General features: G+C 45.1%; 1 protein-coding gene across 5 annotated transcripts in view; it reads right to left on the reverse strand.

Annotated features, from left to right (window-relative positions):
* The window catches only part of IL1RAPL2 (interleukin 1 receptor accessory protein like 2), a 398,901-nt gene that overhangs the window by 86,087 nt on the left and 291,887 nt on the right, over positions 1–20,927 (reverse strand). For all 5 annotated transcript variants that reach the window (XM_053273784.1, XM_053273783.1, XM_053273787.1 and 2 more), the window contains one exon: positions 11,047–11,121. In XM_053273784.1, coding sequence (XP_053129759.1) covers positions 11,047–11,121 — 75 coding nt within the window. The remainder of the gene's footprint in view (positions 1–11,046; positions 11,122–20,927) is intronic.

The following is a 20,927-nucleotide window of genomic DNA, read 5'->3' on the forward strand; positions in this document are numbered from 1 at the left end:
AATCAGGAGTGACACAGACCTTGCACAGTTCCAAGGACTAAAGAGTCAGCACCATGGCTAGCTCCAAGCAGGCAACATAAATGGGATGTTGCTCCAGCAGCTTCTTGGAGTAGATTGCTGGTTCTTTTGGCTGCTGCCCAGACAAAGTGAAGCTGACCAAGGGAAGGCTCTGTTTCCTAAAGAAGTCTCCTCTGATTTCTTAAGCGCTGGCCCTGGAGACACCAGGGGGCCTCTACTAACAAGTCCTCATAGGACTCCTCTAGGGCAGAGGACAATGGCAGGGCTGTGTCCTTGGGTTGTGGTGGAGGTTCTCTGATTCTCCTAGTATGGGTTATGCCAGCAACAGGAGTCACCCAGTCTGGGTCACAGAGTCTCCCTATTCAGTCTCATCTCCTCGACTGTCTGCCTCATTCTCAATGCAGAGGGCTGTGTGTGACCTTAATCTTGGGTCATGACATCCTTCATCTGATGTATCACTTATATTGATACCTAGACTGTCATCTCCTTGGAACAGAGACATTTTCTCTCATTCTTTGTAAAATGTATGTGGATGGTACCACTTGCATAGAGCAGGGGTGGGTAAACCTGCCCCCCCCAGCTGCTGTTGAACTACAACTCCCATCATCCCCAGCCACAATAAATTTTGACTGGGGGTGATGGGAGTTGTAGTTCAACAGCAGCTGGAGGGCCAGGTTTGCCCACCCTTGGGATAGAGCCTGGGAAAGACTGCACCCCCAAAGTTCAAAAAGGTAAAAGTAAAGTAAAGTAAAGTTGTGCCATTGAGTTGGTGGCGACTCCTGGCAACCACAGAGCCCTGTGGTTGTCTTTGGTAGAATACAGGAGGGGTTGACCATTGCCATCTCCTGCACAGTATGAGACGATGCCTTTCAGCATCTTCCTATATCGTTGCTGCCCGATAGAGGTGCTATATACCAGCGGGGATGTGAACTGGCAACCTCTTGCTTTCTAGGCAAGTTATTTCACCGCTACGCCATTAGGTGGCCTTCAAAAAGGTAGCTTAAAAAAAAAAGTAAACATTTCCTTTGGCAACCTTCAAGCCTCAGTTCGTCCATGGGTGAAAAGGTATTTAATAAAAGACTACAGCTGAAAATTTGCAGTGGGAAATGGGAAACTATTTGCTCCAGAACAGAGGAGAACACTGCAGACCTTGCCTAGACTTGGAACACGATATGCATTCTTCAATACATATCAATCCTGCTAACAATCATGACCGCAAGCCAGCTTATACCATTCAGTACAGGCTTTGTGTGATAAGAGGGTCTGCAGTACAGATTTCTTGGCCTCTTTCCATCCCATAGTTTCCTAGGCAGGATAAGTTTAAGTGACTTTTGGAAGTACTGCAGTGAGCTGTGAATGATGGATGAAATGAAAAATCCTTGCTCAGTGCACAGAGAGTGGAGACGACACTCACCAAATCCCTCCTGTGCCATGTCACTTATTATCTAGACACTTGATATGTGTCTTGGTGCGAGACGCATCCCCCCAAAAACCCCAGTGAGTCCTGGCTTTTCAAAAATAAAAACGGAACATTCCAATATTTATTTCCTCCCATAAGCCTGCATCCTTTAAAAAAATATTGTGCTGTTCCTGCTATTCTCTGCTTCGGCTTGTGACCTTATTTGCCACTAGTCCAAACAGGAGGCTACAAGGAGTTGGCTTCTGAAATAGAGTCAGTGCATTCAACAACTGCACAAGGAGGCGTTTGGGGGTTCTCATAAAATGCCATACATCATAACAAGGGGAAGAAGTGGTGTTTCTTTTTTGCAATTACTATAACCAGAAATAAATATCAGAACCAGAGACATCCAAACCTGTCGTCCTATTTCTCTGGCATTTTATACTTCTCAGCCCCATGGTCTTAGCTATCCCCAGAGATTCTGTAGAATGCCTTGGATATTCTTGCATTTAGAATGTAGATATTGCCCATTGCTTCCCATGAGCTTTCCCAGACTGCAGGTTTTCTGCAAGGCTTTACTGCGAATTTGAGGTTGCCCCTCCAAAAAGAAACACAAAAAGTGGATTGTTATACCCTGGATATAAATTGGGCTACACTCTATCACACGATGAAAAACCCAAAATGTGTGTGAAGTGCTCTCCTTGTTAGCTCACAGGGACTTCGAGGTAAATTTGGCCTTTATGTGATTGTAGATCTCCATTCCATGGGATATACACTGGGATGCACACCCAAATTGGATACTCTCCAATGTTTCCAATGGGGTGTAAACTTCTAGTTTGCTTGTGCAAAAAATGTGCCGACATGTTTTTTTACACTTAACAGAAAGTTAATTGGATAGAATTGGTCAGAAGGTGGGCTTGAGATAATGGTGCCTCCCAATGGAACCACAGTATCGGCATCAGAAATAAAACCTGCCAAATTATCACTTCATCTCTAATCTATGGGCCACTGCCCACAAACACATCTGAAGAAGCCACAACAATTTCATCACCAGACACACATCACTCCCCAAGGTAAACTCAAACGCAATGTTTTTCATTGATGACAATTCACCACATGGTTGAGAATCATCAGACATTGAGCAATGAAGTGATGGGCCTGTATGTGTGAATCAGCCTTCAGTTTTCTCAATCAGGGACAGATTAACATAATGTCTGAAGAGGCACTTGAATCAGAAATCAGAGCTAGGGGACTATGGGACATGAAACAATGCTCTGCAAAAAACTGGCTAATAATCCAGGCTATTTTTCAATGTAACCAACTGTTGGCGGATTGCACATTCCTTCAAAACAGGTGTGTTGTGTAGACTGTCACGTTTCTGACACCAGAGACTAAATCTTTCCGCTGAGCAGTTTGAGTTATAGGGGGACATCCATTTCCAGTCCCCCCGGTGCCTTATTCTGAGTTGAGTCAGGATATAAATTAGGTTCAAAACAATCAGCATTAGTGTTGAAAACTAGTGATTTCAATCAAGAGTGCAGTGGAAGAAAAGAAAAATTGATAGGTTTAGCCAGCTGTTCTTAATCTCATAATCATCCATTATTGTTTGCTAAAAAGTCAGATGCCTTTGATTTCCATTTTTTAAAGCATGTTTAAGATTTCCAAAAGTTTGGACTAAGCACTGAGGGGAAGATTGCGAGATGAATGCCTCTGGTTATGGAAAGTTGTTGTGTTTCCATGTGTTACATGCAATTGCAGTGTTCTGGAATAAGAGGCGTTTGCTATAATGTTAGATGTGCAGCAGTTAGCAATGTTTGCTTGGGGACAAGGTATTGCTATTATAAGAACATAAGAACAGCCCTGCTGGATCAGGCCCAAGGCCTATCTAGTCCATCATCTGCTTGCACACGATGGCCCACCAGATGCCTCTGAGAAGCCCACAGGCAAGAAGTGAGGGCAGGCCCTCTCTCTTGCTGTTGGTCCCATGCAGCTGGCATTAGAGGCATTTTGCCTCTGATGCTAAAGGTGGCCTATAGTTACCAGACTAGTAGCCATTGATAGAACTGTCCTCCTTGAATTTGTCTAAGCCCCTTTTAAAGCCACCCAAGCTAGTGGCCATCACCAGGTTAATTATACAGTATGTTAACAGGTTAATTATACAGTATGTGAAAAAATACTTCCCTTTGTTGGTCCTAAATTTCCTGGCAATCAATTTCATGGGATGACTCCTGGTTCTAGTGTTATGTGAGAACGATAAAAATTTCTCTCTCTCTACTCTCTCCACACCATGTAGAATTTTATAGACCTCTCTCATGTCTCCCCTCATTCTTCTTTTTTCTAAACTAAAAAGCCCCAGGTGTTGTAGCCTTGCCTCGTAAGGAAGGTGCTCTTAACCCTTGATCATCTTGGTTGCCTCTTCGGCACCTTTTCCAGTTTTGTAATGTCCTCTCTGAGGTATGGTGAGCAGGTCTGGTTATCAATGAGGTAGGATTGTCATTCATAAAGTACAACAATTAAATAAAACAGGCTCTGCCTGCAGGCTTACAGAGAAAGGAAACAGGAAACTTGTCCTGGGAACTTTAAAAGCCAGCCCTTATTACACTTGTCACTTGGTAACCTCAACATGCAAAGGTGCCATTGTAGTGCAACCATGTGGTGTGCCAAATAGGAGGTGGCATCACTAGTGGAACCAGACCACGGGTGGCCCATGCTCCCTCTGGCCCTTACATCTGACGTCAGACGTGGGTGGTTAGCCACACGAACGATCTGAGACCTGAACTGGCCTGATCCCGGCCAGTTCTGCATTTGTCCAAATGTGCAGTGCACATACATTTGCCTATTGCAGCATAGTGGTTAAGCGTATGAGCTGTGAGCCACCCAGTCCTTGCCTGAAATCTCACCTTGGTCATTAACACAGCGGACGGCCTGTGGTAAACCAATATTTGGTGTCTCAGCCCATGAACCTCTATTTGTAATATGGTTGGCGATAATAATCATGGTATATTTATGAAAACGTGCATGAGCAGAAACATTCCAACACGCAACTTAACATATCCCCATCCCATGTATTTCTTTCCTCACTCCCCCCTCTGTCTCTAAAGCAGCGGTCACATTTGGCTGTCTGGTGCACCACAGGCCAATGGCACGGCTACCACACCACCCGGGACAGACTAAGGAGGATTTGGGGGCCCCCAGGGGTTGTGGAGGCCCTGAACTTTGGGCCCCAAAGTCCAGGGGGTAAAAGCGCCTCTGCACACAGGCTACTGTAAGAATTACTGAAGGAATATACGTGAAGCTCTTAGGAACAGTGCTAAATAAATCCTCAGAATTGGAAGTCTTATATTAATATTCCTCTTGCTCATGTACAAACTCAGTCACAGGACCTATAAAGGGCGGCACACATCCCAATGTTTTTTAAGGCTCAAAACTGAACGATACATTCATTAAAAAAAAACAACACCCATCCAATTTAGATGTGTATTCCAGTTTTAAGACCTCTATACCCATCAATCAAGGAAGAGAAACAGACCTTAGAGTAAGGCTGAACGTTCCCATCAAAACGTCAAGCTCCTGGACTACATGCACTGAATATCTGCAAGGCTCTGCTAAGTGATGAGCTGGCCGGGCAAAGAGTTATTTACCACAATTATCTGAATTCATCAGAGGAAATCCCACTCTGTCTGTACACGTCCAATTTGCGAACAGAGAAAGAGGTTGAAATTCACTGAATAAATTACCTGTTGCTAATTAATTATTCACCCAGCTCTAGTCATTGTCTCTGGATCAGTGAACTATAATTTGTAGCTTAATCATGGATGGCTGTAATGTATGTAAATTCCGTGCCCATAAACTATTCAGCTTGGGCAGTGAAGGATGGAAAATGCTTTGAGTTAGCATCAGATGAAGCTTGAGCAGTAAAGCATGCATCACCCTTTGCAAGCGACATAATTGGAGTCTCTTGCCATAAACTATACACTCCATATTAAGGCTGGAGCTCTGCTCAAGCTAAACTGAACTTTAATTCATACACTAGCAAAACGCCTGCCATTATGACGGGTGGGGCAAAATATTTTGCAGGGACCCTCGAGAGACAGAGTGCATTGTTATGCGTTCTGCACACAGAAACCCACATGATGCTTTCCCACAGAATCCATCAGTCCATGAAGGCCAGGCCAGGGGACAAGTTTTGTGGGTCCAGTGAAAGGTCAGTCCATGCAACCTACGACACCAGTTCCTGGAGGTGGGGAGCACATGTATTTTTATTTATTTATTTATTTATTTATTGTTGCATTTCTATACCGCCTTTCGTTAAAAGACAACCCCAAGGCGGTTTACAAAAGTTAAAAACACACAATAAAAAGGCAATAAAAACATATTAAAAACAGGCATAAAAACAATACAAGTAAAAACACACAGAAGCAGCAGTAAAAACGATTATGTAAAAGCCTGGGGGGAAAGCCATGTTTTAACAAGCTTTCTAAAAGCCGTGATGGAGTCCGAGGAGCGAATGGCCACTGGGAGAGAATTCCAAAGTCTGGGAGCAGCAACAGAGAAGGCCCTGTCCCAAGTGCACGACAGCCGGGCCTCTCTCATTGTCGGCACCCGGAGGAGGGCCCCCTCAGATGTCCTCGTCAAGCGGGCAGCAACCCTTGGGAGCAGGCGGTCCCTCAAATACCCCAGGCCCAAACCGTTAAGGGCTTTAAAGGTCAAAACCAGCACCTTGAATTGGACCCGGAAACGGACCAGCAGCCAGTGCAACTCTTTCAGAATGGGGGTGATGTGCTCCCAACGGACAGCTCTGGATAAAACCCTCGCTGCCACATAATACAGAATATAGCTATTTGGGTATTCTGCATCCCAGAATACAGCTCTGCCAATTATTCTTTGTCTCAGCACAGTGTCATTTGGAGGACGCCATAAAGAAATGGCAGCCCCCAAGAAGGGGCTGCTGGGAAGAATGCTCCCATGGTCCCATTTTGTCCCCACCAAATTTCACTCCCTTAGCCCTCCAAAAGCCTGAAATTTTGCCCTTTTCATGAGTTACGTCCAATGCTCATACAATCTGTGCATAATTTATGCACATACAGATCTGTACACATGCACAGTTATTCACATATCTAGATTCAACACGTGAACAGTAGTATACTTCCCATCTGTAACCTGCATTTGAGGTGCCCTGTATCCAGGAGCATTTTTTAAATGAATGCAGTCATACATATTAAGGTGGGTGTATGGACGCCTGTGTACACATACACCATAATGGCTGAGCAGGGTTACAGTATACCACATATGTGCACAAAATGTGTGCAGGGTGATACAGGTGACAGAATTAACCTGTGATGGGACCATTGGCTCTGGGGTGGTCATGGCACTTGTATGGGTTCAGAGTCAGGGGTGCAGACAGAGAGGAAGTTTTAGAAACAACTCATCACTTAAATATTTTTGGAGAGAGGAAAAACAGTTTTTTGGGAGGAGGAGAAAAACATGATTTGGAGATTGAAAATACGGGCTATTATGCTGGTGGCAGGAGTGAGGGCTCTAGTAAAATGAGGGTGAAGTCTCCTTAAATGCTTAGGAGCACCCCTGAGCAGAGTTTTGAGAGCATTCTTAGGTATCAATAGTGACTTTATTTTCTTAAGACACCCAAGAAGATACAATCACGCTTCCAGAATTTTAATTATCATCATAATAATCATTATCATCATCATAATTAATAAATAATCTTGTTATCACAGATTCCATCACATCCCCACTGAAGCCAATTAGGGAATCCCATTTTGGGGCTCCTTTCTTGTTCAAAAAAGAGTCCATTACGCTAATCTTGGCACCTTAATCTCCGACAGCCAACTGTGAGGCAAAGCGCATGATGCACAATCCTGACCTTTACCGATCCTGTGCCTTTTGATTGGCTTCCTCATTCTGCCACTTCTCACCCATTTAGCAAAGCTGTAAACAAGGGGAAATGCTGAATGGCATAGCCAGCAAATTGCAGAATGCTGAAAAGGTCAAAATAGCACAGCAGAATGTTACTCGCCTGTAATTTACAGAGCATGTGAGCCGTTCACATTCTAATAACTCATGCTCGTGGCAGGTCTAGTGAAAAGCATATAAAAAGCCACAGTGTTGATCTGTTTCAAGAACTGGATCTGTATTTATTTGTTTTACAAGGAGGGGAAAGGTTTGCAAGCTTAGGCCATCCCACCCCCCACCCCCCGCCCCGTGACTCCTCCTGGAATATAAAGCCTTTCCTCCTCCTACTGCATGGCTTAAAATCCAGGGATCGAATATACTTCCTGAAAAATGCATAGCTGGCAAGTTTTCAAAGCCTAAGCAAGAACATATTTTTTCAGCCGATATGATTCCCTATTTGTTGTTTTGCGGAAATGAGTTCAGTTGCAAACAGTTCAAATGCATCCATTACTGTAGAAAAGAAAATCACTTGTACTGCTGAAAGTTTCTCATTACCATTCTTGCCCCCTCCTCCAAAATCAGGTAAATTGGTTAATGTTTACAGGTGCTGTCCAAGGCATGCCGCCATTAAATGAGTGGGGGGCAGGGAGATCTGCCTTGCTCATGATTAGTGATGGCACTGGCACTGTCCTATAGGGTGTGTGTGTGTGTGTAATAACAATCACATTCCTGGCAGTATTCCAGACTGTGATGGCCCCGTTAACTCGGCAAAGAACAGCACTTCCCTAGCAACAATATACTGTAGACTGAGCTCTGAAACAACATGGCTTCCTTGGTGGAAGAGGCCTTTGCACTGCCATCAAGTTGCAACTGCCTCTTTTAGCACTACAAGCAGATTAGCCTGGAAAAGCTATTAGATATGAATCAACAGCTGGAGGCGCCTGGGACAAATCACACCCAGGCAGGCTAGGATTAGCTGGGCAGCTCCACAGGAAGTTGGCCTGGAAGCAAGGACAGCTTCCAAACTCTCCTCATCCAAATTTATCCCTGGAGTTTGAGGTTTTGAATTATCGGTTTTTTTAAGAGGACCTGATGTAGTATGAATCTTCCCAGGGGCAGAGTTATAACTGAATTGGTGTGGGGGCAGGCCAGTGTCCCTGGGCCCATGAGGGAGTTTCCTCTCCCCTTCCTGACTCAGTGGCAAGCTGTGCGGACTCCTGATCAGAGTGTGGCGAGTGCGGGATATTATTTGCAGAGGAGCGAGAGAAACGGCATGCCGAGAATGTTGTGTTCTTCTCCATGTCCATATCGTTCTTCTGCAGCAAAGATACAGAGCAGGTGGGGAGAAGGCAGGAGGGGGCTCCATCTTTACTTCTTGTCCCAGGGCCCACGTTTTTGCTCAGTTTTGCTCAGGCATGGAAGAACTGGAAAGGGTAGTTTCCTTTAAACGTGGCGGCAAAATCCAGAGGAAGTGCATTGCTCTTAAACTGTCCCTCTCTCCCCAAAACAGGATTCTGCTGGTCTGCATCTGGTATGTGCTTTTCATACTACTATACCAACTGAGGCCATGGGGACGAGGTACGCTGACATCAACACTTCTGATAACATGTTTCCATCTCTTCCCCAAGGCAAATGACTCTGAATTAATAATATGTCTGTTATCAAAGGACTACACTGTATTCCTGAAATAAGTGTTGTGGGTCAGAACTTAAAGGGGGTCACCATTAAATAACATGTATCCATTGTCTTTTCAGGGTTAAATTATTGTCTCTTTTAGCAGGCCAACAAGGAAAATAATATAATTTGGAGAATCCAGATTTCCACCCCGTTTCTAACATGTTTGGCATTCCATCCTATATTTCTAGCACTCGGAGAGGAAGGGAGGAGAGAGAAAAACCAAGCAGAAAGCAGTTCCAGCTTTCAGTTTCTGTCTCGGTTTGACAGGATTGTTTTGATCTTTGTCATCTTACAAAAGAATGGAAGAAAACTCATCTTAGTAAGAATTAAGCCCACCTTGAGTAGTGTTTGAAGCTTGAAGCCAGCAATTAGGTCACATAAATAGTTGGATTTATTGAAGAGATTGGTTGCACTTAAATTCTACACAAATATTGCTCTGCACTTCGGCGGTAAATTCACCACGCAAGAAACTAATAGCTGCCATTCTTCACAGTGAATAGACACCTATTTCTTTAAACACAGGGGCTGGATAGAGGAAAAGCTGAAAAGTATGGAGAAAGCACAAGCATGAGCTGATGGACTGGATTTATTTATTCGGCATCTTTCTGGCAGAGTCATATTTCCTTCACAATGAGAGCTAGTATTGTTCAATGGCTACGAGTGAACTGGAAACCTTGGAAGCCCCTAGCACTAGGGCTTCGACTTCATCAAGCCTACAGACCACATTTTCAGTCCTTTTGATGCCTGCTCAACTTAGGCCCCCCAGCTGTTTTTGGACTACAACTGCCCCCCAGCTGTTTTTGGACCCCAATTTCAGTGGCAGAATTTGGCCTGTTGGGGCACACCTTCCTCACCCAACTTGAGCAAGGAACACCCTTGTCAACACTGGTGCCTTGGTGCTGTGGGTAGCGTTGAGCATCCACCTGCAGATGGGGGAGGTCATATTGTCACATTGTCCTTCACTTCAGTCAGCAACATGTTTTGAGTTGCCCCTGCATTTCCCCACACTATCATTGAATTCCATTGACTGTGACAACCCTTTCATTCTGGGCAAAGGGGCCTTCTTTGCAGTGGTAGCTCTCTTATATTTAGCTGGGGGGAACACAGGAACATAGGAAGCTGCCGTTTACCAAGTCAGATCATTGGTCCATGTCACTCAGTACAGGTTGGCAGTGGCTTTTCCAAGGTTGTAGGCAGGAGGCTCTCTCAGCCCTACTTGGAGACACCAGGGAGGGGACTCGGAACCTTCTGCATGGAGGTGCTCTTCCCAGAGCAGCCCCATCCCCTGAGGGGAATATCTTATAGTGCACAAACATGTAGTCTCCCACTCAAATGAAAACCGGGGCAGACCCTTCTCAGAAAAAGGGACAATTCATGCTTGCAACAAGAAGACCAGCACCTCTGGGTAGAGCAACTGTCCCTATTCAGGCCTGCATAATATCCCTCCCAGTAGCCATTGCTGGCATTTCTCTTTTGGTTGCCCTTCCTCCCTTCCTCTTCCTCTTCCTCGATTGTGTGCCCTTTCGGCACACAACCTCCTCATTCCGTTTGCTATGCAAACTGCTTTGAGAACATGTTTGTGTTGAAAAGTGATATATAAATATTTTAAACAAGAACAATCAAGAGCCCATATCATTACATTAATGACATCACAACATGACTGTACATGCCACCTGCTGATGTCACAGATGGTATCTGAGAATGCAGCACTCTGACTTTTACCAGCTTCTTTGTCCCATGCAGAGAATGGCCATTACATGTACCCTTTGAGGCATCTATGGATCCATCCATCACCCGTTACAAGGCGCTACAGTCCTTCATATTGGATAACCAGTCTAGGCAATTAGCACTGTTCCTTGATGCTATACAAACTCATTTCCTTGAACTGCTCTTGCAATAAATTCCACCATTATAAATGAGAAGCAGCACATTGATTTGCATGTAGTAACAACTGGCAATAAACTTTCCCTGCTTCATTCAATTTCCCCCATTTGTTAACAGAATGAAAGTTTAGGATCTATTATTCCCAGAAAGCAACTTACCCAGCTGGACATCTATAACACTCGTCTGATTCTCCGTAGGGTACAGAGGCTGAGGGGCTCTCTTAGTGACTAAAGCTGGGAGAGAAAAATGAGATAAGAATGGGACAAATTTGAGATAAATGGCAAAGTGAGGAAAGAGCCTGTCAGGCATTAAATGACTGAATTTGTGCAGTCTTAATGGTGCACATTTCTTATCAAAACTCTGATAGCATTGCCCTGCAGTATTAATCTCCTGGTGTCTTTTGTCCTGTTGGAGAGAGCTCAGCAACTGGGGGCCTGAAGGCAGGATTGGGCTCCAAGGTGTGGTGTTTTTGGTTAATCCATTCCTCAATCCAGGCCAGCTTTTGAATGGGACTTTAGTTACTTGCATTCCAGTCCTGGAGTAGAGGCAAGGCTAAAAAACAGCCAGCAGCAAGAGTAAGGAAAGCAGACTGCACTTGGCGTCTCTGTACATAATACCTATTTTATTAAACTATTAATATTCCTGATTCCACTCCAGTGCTTTGTCCTTGCAGATCACAACTCTTCCCCTTGGATTCTACACAAGGCAATTTCATTTGGGCCCTGGCATCCCTTCAAATTTTAATGAAGGGATGGCTTCGCCCATCATAGCAGCCAGTAAGGTTTTGCCAACTACCAAGTCCAGGTGAACGTGTACTCCCAGTGGGAGTCGTAAGTTCCACTCCTGGTGTGTCATTGAAATCTGCTAGTGTCAGGCTCCCCAGTCACACTCCCCTCCAGAAACCTGACATCTGTATCGGACTTCAAATCTAGGTTACAGATATCAGATTCCCAGAGAGAAGAGTAGCTGCGGGTTTAGACACTGGTGGGTTTGGACAACATCCAGAAGTGGAACTTGTGGTTTGTGCTGGGAATGTGTGTTCGCCCGGAAGTGGAGATTGGCGGGAGTCACGCTAGGTTGCCGCCATGATGTGTGAAGCCGCCTAAGGTGTGGGAAACAATTAGCCTATGGTTTCCCCCGTGAGCAAAAGAACAGATTTTAATATTTTAAGATTCAAATTACTTTATTACGGTCAATGACTGGAACCATCCAGGATAGCCATCAACAAATTAACAAGTTAAGACAGAATATGTATACTACTGTACTCATCACCTTATAAATCTAAGTACTAATCAAAATATGTAATCTAGATAAAAATGCTATTATTCTTAAGATTTTTGTTACAATTAATATCTTGAATCAATTCCTGCCTGACCTTGCAGGCTGCGGCACAGAATTTAGCTACACTAGATTTTGTTGATAAATTCTGATCTAAAAGAAGAAGAAGATTTTAAGGTATTTCTGGCTCCTAGTCTTCTGTCCACACTGCAGAATAGTATGCCCCCTAAATATACAAAAGTTACCGTTCCCTTTTCCTGCAGCTTGATGGGTTTTTAAACCTTTTTCATAATCTAGTTTTAACTGGCCTGTTTTAGTTGATTTATTTTATATTATTCAGTGCTTTATTGGTTACTGGTTTGTTTTTAACTTCATACAATTTTCACTTTTCTAATTTTAAAATCTATTTCACTACTCTGCAATTGTAAAGAGTAAGCAAAATAGTTACATTTTTTTAAATCTGACAATGTGAAGGAATCAGACTTCTGATGGCTGTTTGGGAAATATTTTCGTCACACATCAGTAAATACAGCAAAGCATCTGATGTAATTGTGTATTTGGACAAAAGGAATAAATATCTGATCTATTGTCTTCAGTAACTAATATCCAATAACCTCAGACAATGATGAGGAAACTCCCCTCAGCACCATTTATAAACAGGCCGGAGGAAATTTTTCATTTCTTCCTTGAGAGTTTTCAAAAGACCTGTAATATTTGTTGCACTGTGTTAGATTGGTTTAAGACTTCATCTTTTTGTTGTTCAAGTACTATATACTAATTTCAGCTCAGAGCTAAACATGTACTCCCAAGGGTGTCTGGGCAAACAACATACAATATCAATGTAAATTTAAAAGCTTTTTCTGTACACATGCAGAATGTTTTGAGTTGTAGAACAACTTGGGAGAGAAATAGTGCTGAGTTTGTTAGTTAAGAACTAGATCCAGTTAAAATCAGATTGACAGATAAAAAACTTACTGGAGCAAAGAGTGAAAACTAAAAAGTCTCTACAAAAAGATGGGTTTTCAAACTGGACTTATATTAATTAAAATTGGATTTTGGGGGCAGAGTAAGAATTACCTGCAGTTTCAGATCTACATCTATACTTTTAAAAGAAAAGTTCTCTGTTTATTTGGAGGCAGCATGAAAGGACCTGCTAAGACTTACACTGTTTACACAATTTTATTAGAGTTAAATGGGAAATTCCATTTGCAAGGATGTGGCAGCTCATCCCAAACTCAAACGCAACACTGACCCCCAAGGAAACATCAGGGCCACCAATGCAATTAAATTACTTTTGGATTAGCCTAGGAGGAAAGAGCTGCTGGCAGGAGAAAAACTCCAATCAATTTGCTTTGCTAATACACTCTGGACCTCTGAATGCCATTAGAGGGAAAGGAAGAGCTGTCAATGCTACCTAATCAAATATAGTGTTACCTCTATTGAAATTTTTTTTTAAGTTGTAGGATGGATCATAGCACACTTCTCAAAACCTAATTCACTTCAACGAACACTGATGCTGGGAAACTTTACAGACCCACAGCTAAGGAATGATTTGTGGGATTTAAAACTGGCCCTGATAACATAGCTCAATCAGTATTCATCAGTGAAGTGTTCATAGGAAGCTGTGTTATACAAAATCAGAACAATGGTCTATCTAGCTCAGTATTACTGGCAGTAGTTCTCTACGGGTCCAGTCAGGAATTTTTCTCAGCCCTACCTGGAGAGCTGGTCTTGTGGTAGCAAGCATGAATTGTCCCCTTTGCTAAGCAGGGTCTGCCCTGGTTGCATATGAATGGGAGACTCCATGTGTGAGCACTGTAAGATATTCCCCTTAGGGGTTGAGGCTGCTCTGGGAAAAGCACCTGCCTGCTTGCGTGCAGAAGGTCCCAAGTTCCTTCCTTGGCAGCATCGCCAGATAGGACTGAGAGAGATTCCTGCTTGCAATCTTGGGGAAGCCGCTGCCCGTCTGGGTAGACAAGACTGAGGTAGATGGACCTATGGTCTGATTCGCTATATGGCAGCTTCCTATGTTCCTATGAGATGCCAGGGAATGAACCTGAGACCTTCGGCATACAGGCTAGATGCTCTATCACTGAACTATGGTCCCATCCCCTAAGAATGCACTGCACAATTTCAGCCCTCCTGCAAATGCTGGAATATAACTCCCATCACCCCTGATTATTGGGCACTTTGGCTGGGGATGATGGGAGTTGTAGTCCAAGAACAGTTGGTGGGCCAATGCTGTGCAGCCTAAGAGGACTATCTCACAGCAGACAGCACTCACATGTGGTCACCCATCCAAATGCAAACCAACACAGATGATGCTTAGCTAAGGGGATAATTCATGCTCGCTACCACAAGACCCGCAACCAAATGCAAAACGGTAATAATGCACAAGCAAGATACCTTTCTTCCTATCTGGTGTTAGAGGCTTGGGAGCTCTTAGGTCTCAAACTGCAGTTCAGAGAACAAAAGCTTGCATCGTGGTGAAGTCTGCACATTCCCAAGAGCCATGCAACCTGGTCTCTGCTAATAAAGCTAAACTATAACACCAATGTAGCATGACAGCAACCTCAAGAGTCCGTCCCCTCCCCTAACTTGAGAGGTTAACTATCCCCTCTTGTAGATAGACAGAACAATCAAAAGCTTAATGTTTCTCCCTCAAGGGAGAGTTTTCCGAACAATAGGACAATTCCTGACAAACAAGTGAGAGACGATAATTTCACAAAAGTGGTGGGCATGGGCCCAGGCCAAAATTGGCTTTCGGAATTGAGGGATGTTCTGATATGAAACAGGAATGTGTTTTTAAGCCAATTCTGTCACACACACACACACACACCCTGTCCAACCTGTTCCATTTGGGAAAGTGTTCTGCTGCTGGACATTGCTAAAAATGGGACAACATACAACATCCAAAAAGTCAGGATGGCGCAAACATCACCTGTGAGCTTGAGGGAATAAAGGTAAAGGTATAGTGTGCCATCGAGTCGATGTCAGCTCCTGGAGACCACAGAGCCCTGTGGTTGTCTTTGGTATAATACAGGAGGGATTTACCATTGCCTGTTCCCGCACAGTATGAGATGATGCCTTCCAGCACCTTCCTATATCACTGCTGCCTGATATAGGTGTTTCCCATAGTCTGGGAAACATACTAGCGGGGATTCAAACTGGCAATCTCTGGCTTGCTAGCCAAGTCATTTCCCGCTGCGCCATTAGGTGGCTACTAGACTCTTAACTCATCATGTAGCCTACATAGCCTATGGTGCATACTAGGACTAGCACAACAAAAAAGGATCTGATCCCCAAACATTTCCCATAAAACGAACATGCAAAAAGCATAGCAAAGCATTCTCAGCAATCTAGCATGACAGCTATACGCATTTCTCTTATTCCTACAAGGCTGTGTGTAGCCAACTCCAGGCACCTCAGAGGCAAGATGCCTCCAGATACCAGTTGCAGGGGAGCAACAGCAAGAGAGAGGGCTTGCCCTCAGCTCTGGCCTGTAGGCTTCTCAGAGGCCTGAAACAGGATGCTGGACTGGATGGGCACTGGACCCGACACATAGGAAACATAGGACCTTTTTCCAGCCACACAGACATACGGATTCTCAGTTTCTCACATTTTTGCACAATTAGGAAGCAACTGAAAATCTCCCACTCTCTCTCCCACCACAACCCTACCAAAAAGCAGTACCCAGGACGGAACAGCCCCCATCCCCGAAATACCTAACAAACAGGGTAGCTGATGGCTGGGAACCAGACTTTGATTCCCAGCCAGCCCAGAGCCCAAAGTGTTTGCAAAGAGTTTTTAAGAAGATACAATCATTATATTTATCTCTTGCCCTCCTAACTGCGCTTTGCTGATTGCTGTACTTCAGACCAAGGATGTGTAGGCAAATCTCAATTAATCCACATGTCTGCAAACCCTACTGCCTTCCAAGAGGGTGGAGGTGGAGGTGAAGTTTGCATCCCAATGTGGGTGTCACTGATCACTGAAAGTCATTACCTTGGTCATTTCAAACTGGTCAAGCCAGTTATCACTTGCTTTTCTCCTTGTTATACTACTTCTAATCAGAGAATCCTAGAGTAAAAGAGTGTGCCTCCTAGGAACTTGTTTGCTGAGTTGCTACAAAGACAACATAGGACTGACTGGGTTGTTCAACTGATAGATGAGTTTGAGCATACAAGCTTGCTGATGCTAATGGGCTGCTTGCTTGCAATAAAAAGACAGCTCCTGAAGCAAAAAAACAAACAAACCCCAAAGCAATGATTGGCAGATGTATTTTGGTTCTGGCAATGTATTTTAAAAATACAAAATACCTGAACAAATGTATTTTAGATACAAAATACTGTTCTGACAAGTATTTTAGATATAAAATACAAAAGTATTGAAAATGCATATTTTAAAATACATGTATTTTACATACTACCCATCTCTGGTTAGAATAAGAAGCTTTGAACTACCAAGTTAGATTAAATAGTAGGAGAAAGTTCTGACCTCTAAGGCAGGGGAAGGCAACCTTGGCTCTCCAGCTGTTGCTGAACTACAGCTCCCATCATCCCCAGCACAGGCGGAGCATGGATGCTGGCAGCCCCTGTCCAGTTCACTGCCGGCAGTCGCCACCACCCCTGCATCTGATGTCTGATGGGGGCGTGGCCTCATTAGCAAACAGGCAGCTCCGTTTTTTAAAGGCTTCAGCCAGCACTGGGTTCACAGCTTGCAAAAGTTCTCCTTTTGCAAACAGGGAGAGGTGCTCCTGGCTCCTCTGAGAATGTGGCACCACCCAACATTTACTTGCACACAGGGCGCGTGGCCCCGTTTACTAATGTGGCCACGCCCCCTGCATCTGACATCAATGCAGCAGCCTGGATTCTTTGAACCCCCCCTCCCCCGGCAATGGTGGCTCCACCCCTGATCCCCAGGCACAATTTATTGTGGCTGGGGCTGAATGGTGTTGTAGTGCAGCAGCAGCAGCAGCAGCAGCAGCAGCAGCTGGAGATCCCAGGTTGCCACCACTTCTCCACGGCCTTGTCCTTCTCAGCACCGAACATCACACGGCACAGGAGGTTCCTGATCAGATTGCCTGAGTTTTTAAAGGGCAGCTTGAAGGGTCTTGGGTCGGGGTGTTGGCGCCAAGGGAAATATTTCAAGCTTGTGCTGTTTCCTCTATTGAAGTCGACTGAAGCTGCTGTTAGCTCCATTGGGGAGAGTGAAGTGGGGAAGGCAGGTGCACAGTCAGGAGCAGCCCAGGTTATTGATGCCTGAGGTGAAGCATCCAATTCTGCCTTACCCCATGTCCCTGGTGGGGGCCAGCTTCCTTTCAAAACCAGCCCCTGCAAGTGCTGAAAGTGGGGCACTGTGGGGTGGGGGTGGGGTGGCCCACAGCCTCCTCTTCTCTGCTCATGCTTCTTGCCAGCTTTGCCAGGAGTGTGAGGAGAGGCACTCCTTGCAAGGGTTGCCAGAGTCAGATCGGTCCCAAAGAGCTGCTCTGGTGGTGACAGCAGGGGGTATTTTGCCACCCTGCTGGTGCCCCAATAGTCTGCCACCTGAGACAACCCTCTCAGCTTGCCTCGCGGAAGGACCATCCCTGGGTACCTGTTTTTTTGTCTCCTGCAGGGCTCATAGCAATTTGCTAAGAAATGATGCAAGCGAAGGGGTAACCCCACCCCCTCCACCAGCAACACTTAATAGCCCAGTCCAATTCAGCACCTCCGGAAGCGGCATTTAATTTCTTTAGAAACAAAACATTGGAGGTCTGATCACTCATCTCCTGCATACGCTTCCCAGCACTAGTCAAGACCTCACTGTGGGAATAAGAGAGAACTGGTCCTCCCGCAGGGCAGATCTTCTGTTCATAACATTCTCCTAGATTCTGACGTTTGATAGCCAGTAACCCCAACTGATCCTTCCTGTCTCCAGCTTTCCCTGAACAACTGCATCCTTTTGCCACTTTCCAGACAGCATCTTCTACAAGTGTTCCTGCAAAAGGAATAAAGATGCACAAAAATTCCAGGGAAACAATCTTATCAGACGTTGCCTCCAGCGATAAGCTACCCCCAGCTGCAGGTGTCAGAGAAAGGAAAATAAGCACTCCTATCATCTTTGCAGTCCCCCAAGACGAAGCGGCAAAGGATTTCTTTAAAGAGTTTGCTTTAAATAAAATGATTGATATTAGGTTATACATCATTTTATGTACTTCTGGTCCACTGGTTCTTGACTCCCCCCCCCCCCGACATTATTTATTGACAAAGTTTTCAGGAGGAGAATGGGAGAGTAAGGGAAAGCGAAATTCAAACAAATGTCAAATGGAAAATATAAATACACAGTGAATGCCCCTGGCAGCTCCTGTCTGTCACTCCTGTGGCAATGCAGTGACCTGTTCTTCTTCCCACTCACTCCCTGAGCATCTGGCGTTCCTTGTTTGTACAACTCAATTTGCTGCAGACCTTTTGAAACATACAACTTAACTAGACAATCCTAGAAGGGTTGGGTTTTGTTTATAGATGAACAGCCCTGCTGGATCAGGCCCAAGGAGGCCTCTCTAGCCCAGCATCCTGTTTCCCACGGTGGCCCACCAGATGCCACAGGCAAGAGGTGAGCAGGGCGTGCCCTCTCTCCTGCCGTGGCTCCCCTGCAACTGGGATCCAGAAGCATCCTGCCTCTGAGGCTTTCAGGGAGCAGGGATGACCTCTGAATGAATAGGTTACAAATGAGTTATATTGAAGAAGGGGTCATGACTGCAGAACCCATTTGATATTCATTCAGAGGTCTGGTGATCCATTTTGGAGCAAGTTAGGTACATAAACACACATGGAATATGGGAAGGTTGCCAGCAACCTCTTCCCTTCCCCAAACCTCAAGCATATGATCTGGGGGAGGAGCAAGGTCACTTTCTCACTTCACGCCCAGGTATGCCCACCAAAAACCCTCCTCACTGTTTGTGAGAGCTGTCAAAGCATGATGTGAAGTGAGTTCCTCACTCACTTTGCACTCCAGATCAGCAAGGCGGCAGGGATTCTTATTGCTTCCAAGTGTCTGCAAATCCTAGTGAGAGTAAAAGATGGGTCTCCCCTAGTCCTCTTTGTATGGCAGAGGACTTGGAGGATGGGAATCTCTCTCTCTGGGCATGGCAGAGAATGAGAGATCAAACCACAGCATGTGGTTGTGATGTTTTTGGTGAATCCATTCCTTGATCCAGGCCAGGTTTTGAACGGTGCCTTAGTTACTTGTATTCCGGTCCTGGAGTAGAGGCGGGGCTAACAAACAGCCAGCAGCAAGAGCACTGAAGGCAGTCTGCACTTGCCTCTCTGTAGATAATATCTGTCTCATTAAACTGTTAATACTCCTGATTCAACTCTGCCGTCTTGTCCTTGCATGCCACAACTCTTTCCTTTGGGTTCTACAGTGGTCACAAGGAAGAGAGACATGGTTTCCATGGGTGAAGGAACCCTATGCATGACAGGGGTTCGCCTCCATTATCCTAAAAGCAAGAGCACCACATTTACAGCATCCAGGCAGGATGCTTCTGAATACCAGTTGCAGGGGAATAACAGCAGGAGAGAGGGCATGCCCTCAACTCCTGCCTGTAGGCTTCCAGGGGCATCTGGTGGGCCACTGTGCGAAACAGGATGCTGGATTAGATGGGCCTCCTTGGGCCTGATGCAGCAGGCATGAATTGTCCCCTTTGCTAAGCAGGGTCCACCCTGGTTTGCATTTCAATGGGAGATTACATGTGTGAGCACTGTAAGATTTTCCCCTTTGGGGATGGGGCCACTCTGGGAAGAGTAGAAGGTTCCAAGTTCCCTCTCTGGCAACATCTCCAAGATATGGCTGAGAGAGACTCTTGCCTGCAGCCTTGGAGAAGCCGCTGCCAGTTTGTGAAGACAATACTGAGCTAGATGGACCAATGGTCTGACTCAGTATATGGCAGCTTCCTATGTTCCTGCGTTCCTAGTATTTTCTCCAAGTTTGGTGGTCCCAAACCTCTCTGCTCAGTAAGTAAGTCATCTCGTGTTCTGTGCCCCTCCAGCAGACATTTATTATTTAACAGGAACTTTTATCAGCAATTCCCATAATTCTCTGCACAGCTTTATAAGGTGGCTGGTCCAATTTTGTCCACCTATTTTGAGAGGCAACCCAAGACCCAGTGTGATAATAAACCCAACATGTCTTTAATGAACCAAAAGGTATCATTTCCCCTGAGACTTTTTAAAAAAGCTTTCTGCACAAGGACTTTATAGCAGCCAATTAAGATTATGATAAACACAACTCATACTGTTAAACAAGCAACCCTTCATGGGGGCCATAGGAGGACCTCAGAGGAGACCTGGTCCTCATTATGCAGGACGAAAAGGCGCTATTGGAAATGCGGCTTCTGTAGCTGCACCCTCATATGGATGTCAGGTGTCCCCGGGGATGAACAAAGCAGCTGCAGCAATGGTGGTACTGGTAGAATAAATATAGCAGTATTCTCCTGGCAAAAATTCTTAGAGTCTTGCTTTTGGCATGACCAGGGCTGCTCAACTTCAGCCCTCCGGCAGATGTCGGCCTACAACTCCCATAATCCCTGGCTATTGGCCACTGTGGCTGGGGTTTATGGGAGTGGTAGTCCAAAAGCAGCTGGGGGGCCTAAGTTGAGCAGGCCTGGGCAAGACCCAGTGGGCCCTCTGCGGGGGGATTACCTTTGCCCCCACACTATGGTTTCTGGGGTGCCGTTATTAAAATATACCCCAGGAGCCGGTTTAGAGAGACTTTCTTTCCA

Source organism: Hemicordylus capensis, chromosome 11 (assembly GCF_027244095.1).
Source record: "Hemicordylus capensis ecotype Gifberg chromosome 11, rHemCap1.1.pri, whole genome shotgun sequence".
In the NCBI taxonomy this organism is placed as follows: Eukaryota; Metazoa; Chordata; class Lepidosauria; order Squamata; family Cordylidae; genus Hemicordylus; species Hemicordylus capensis.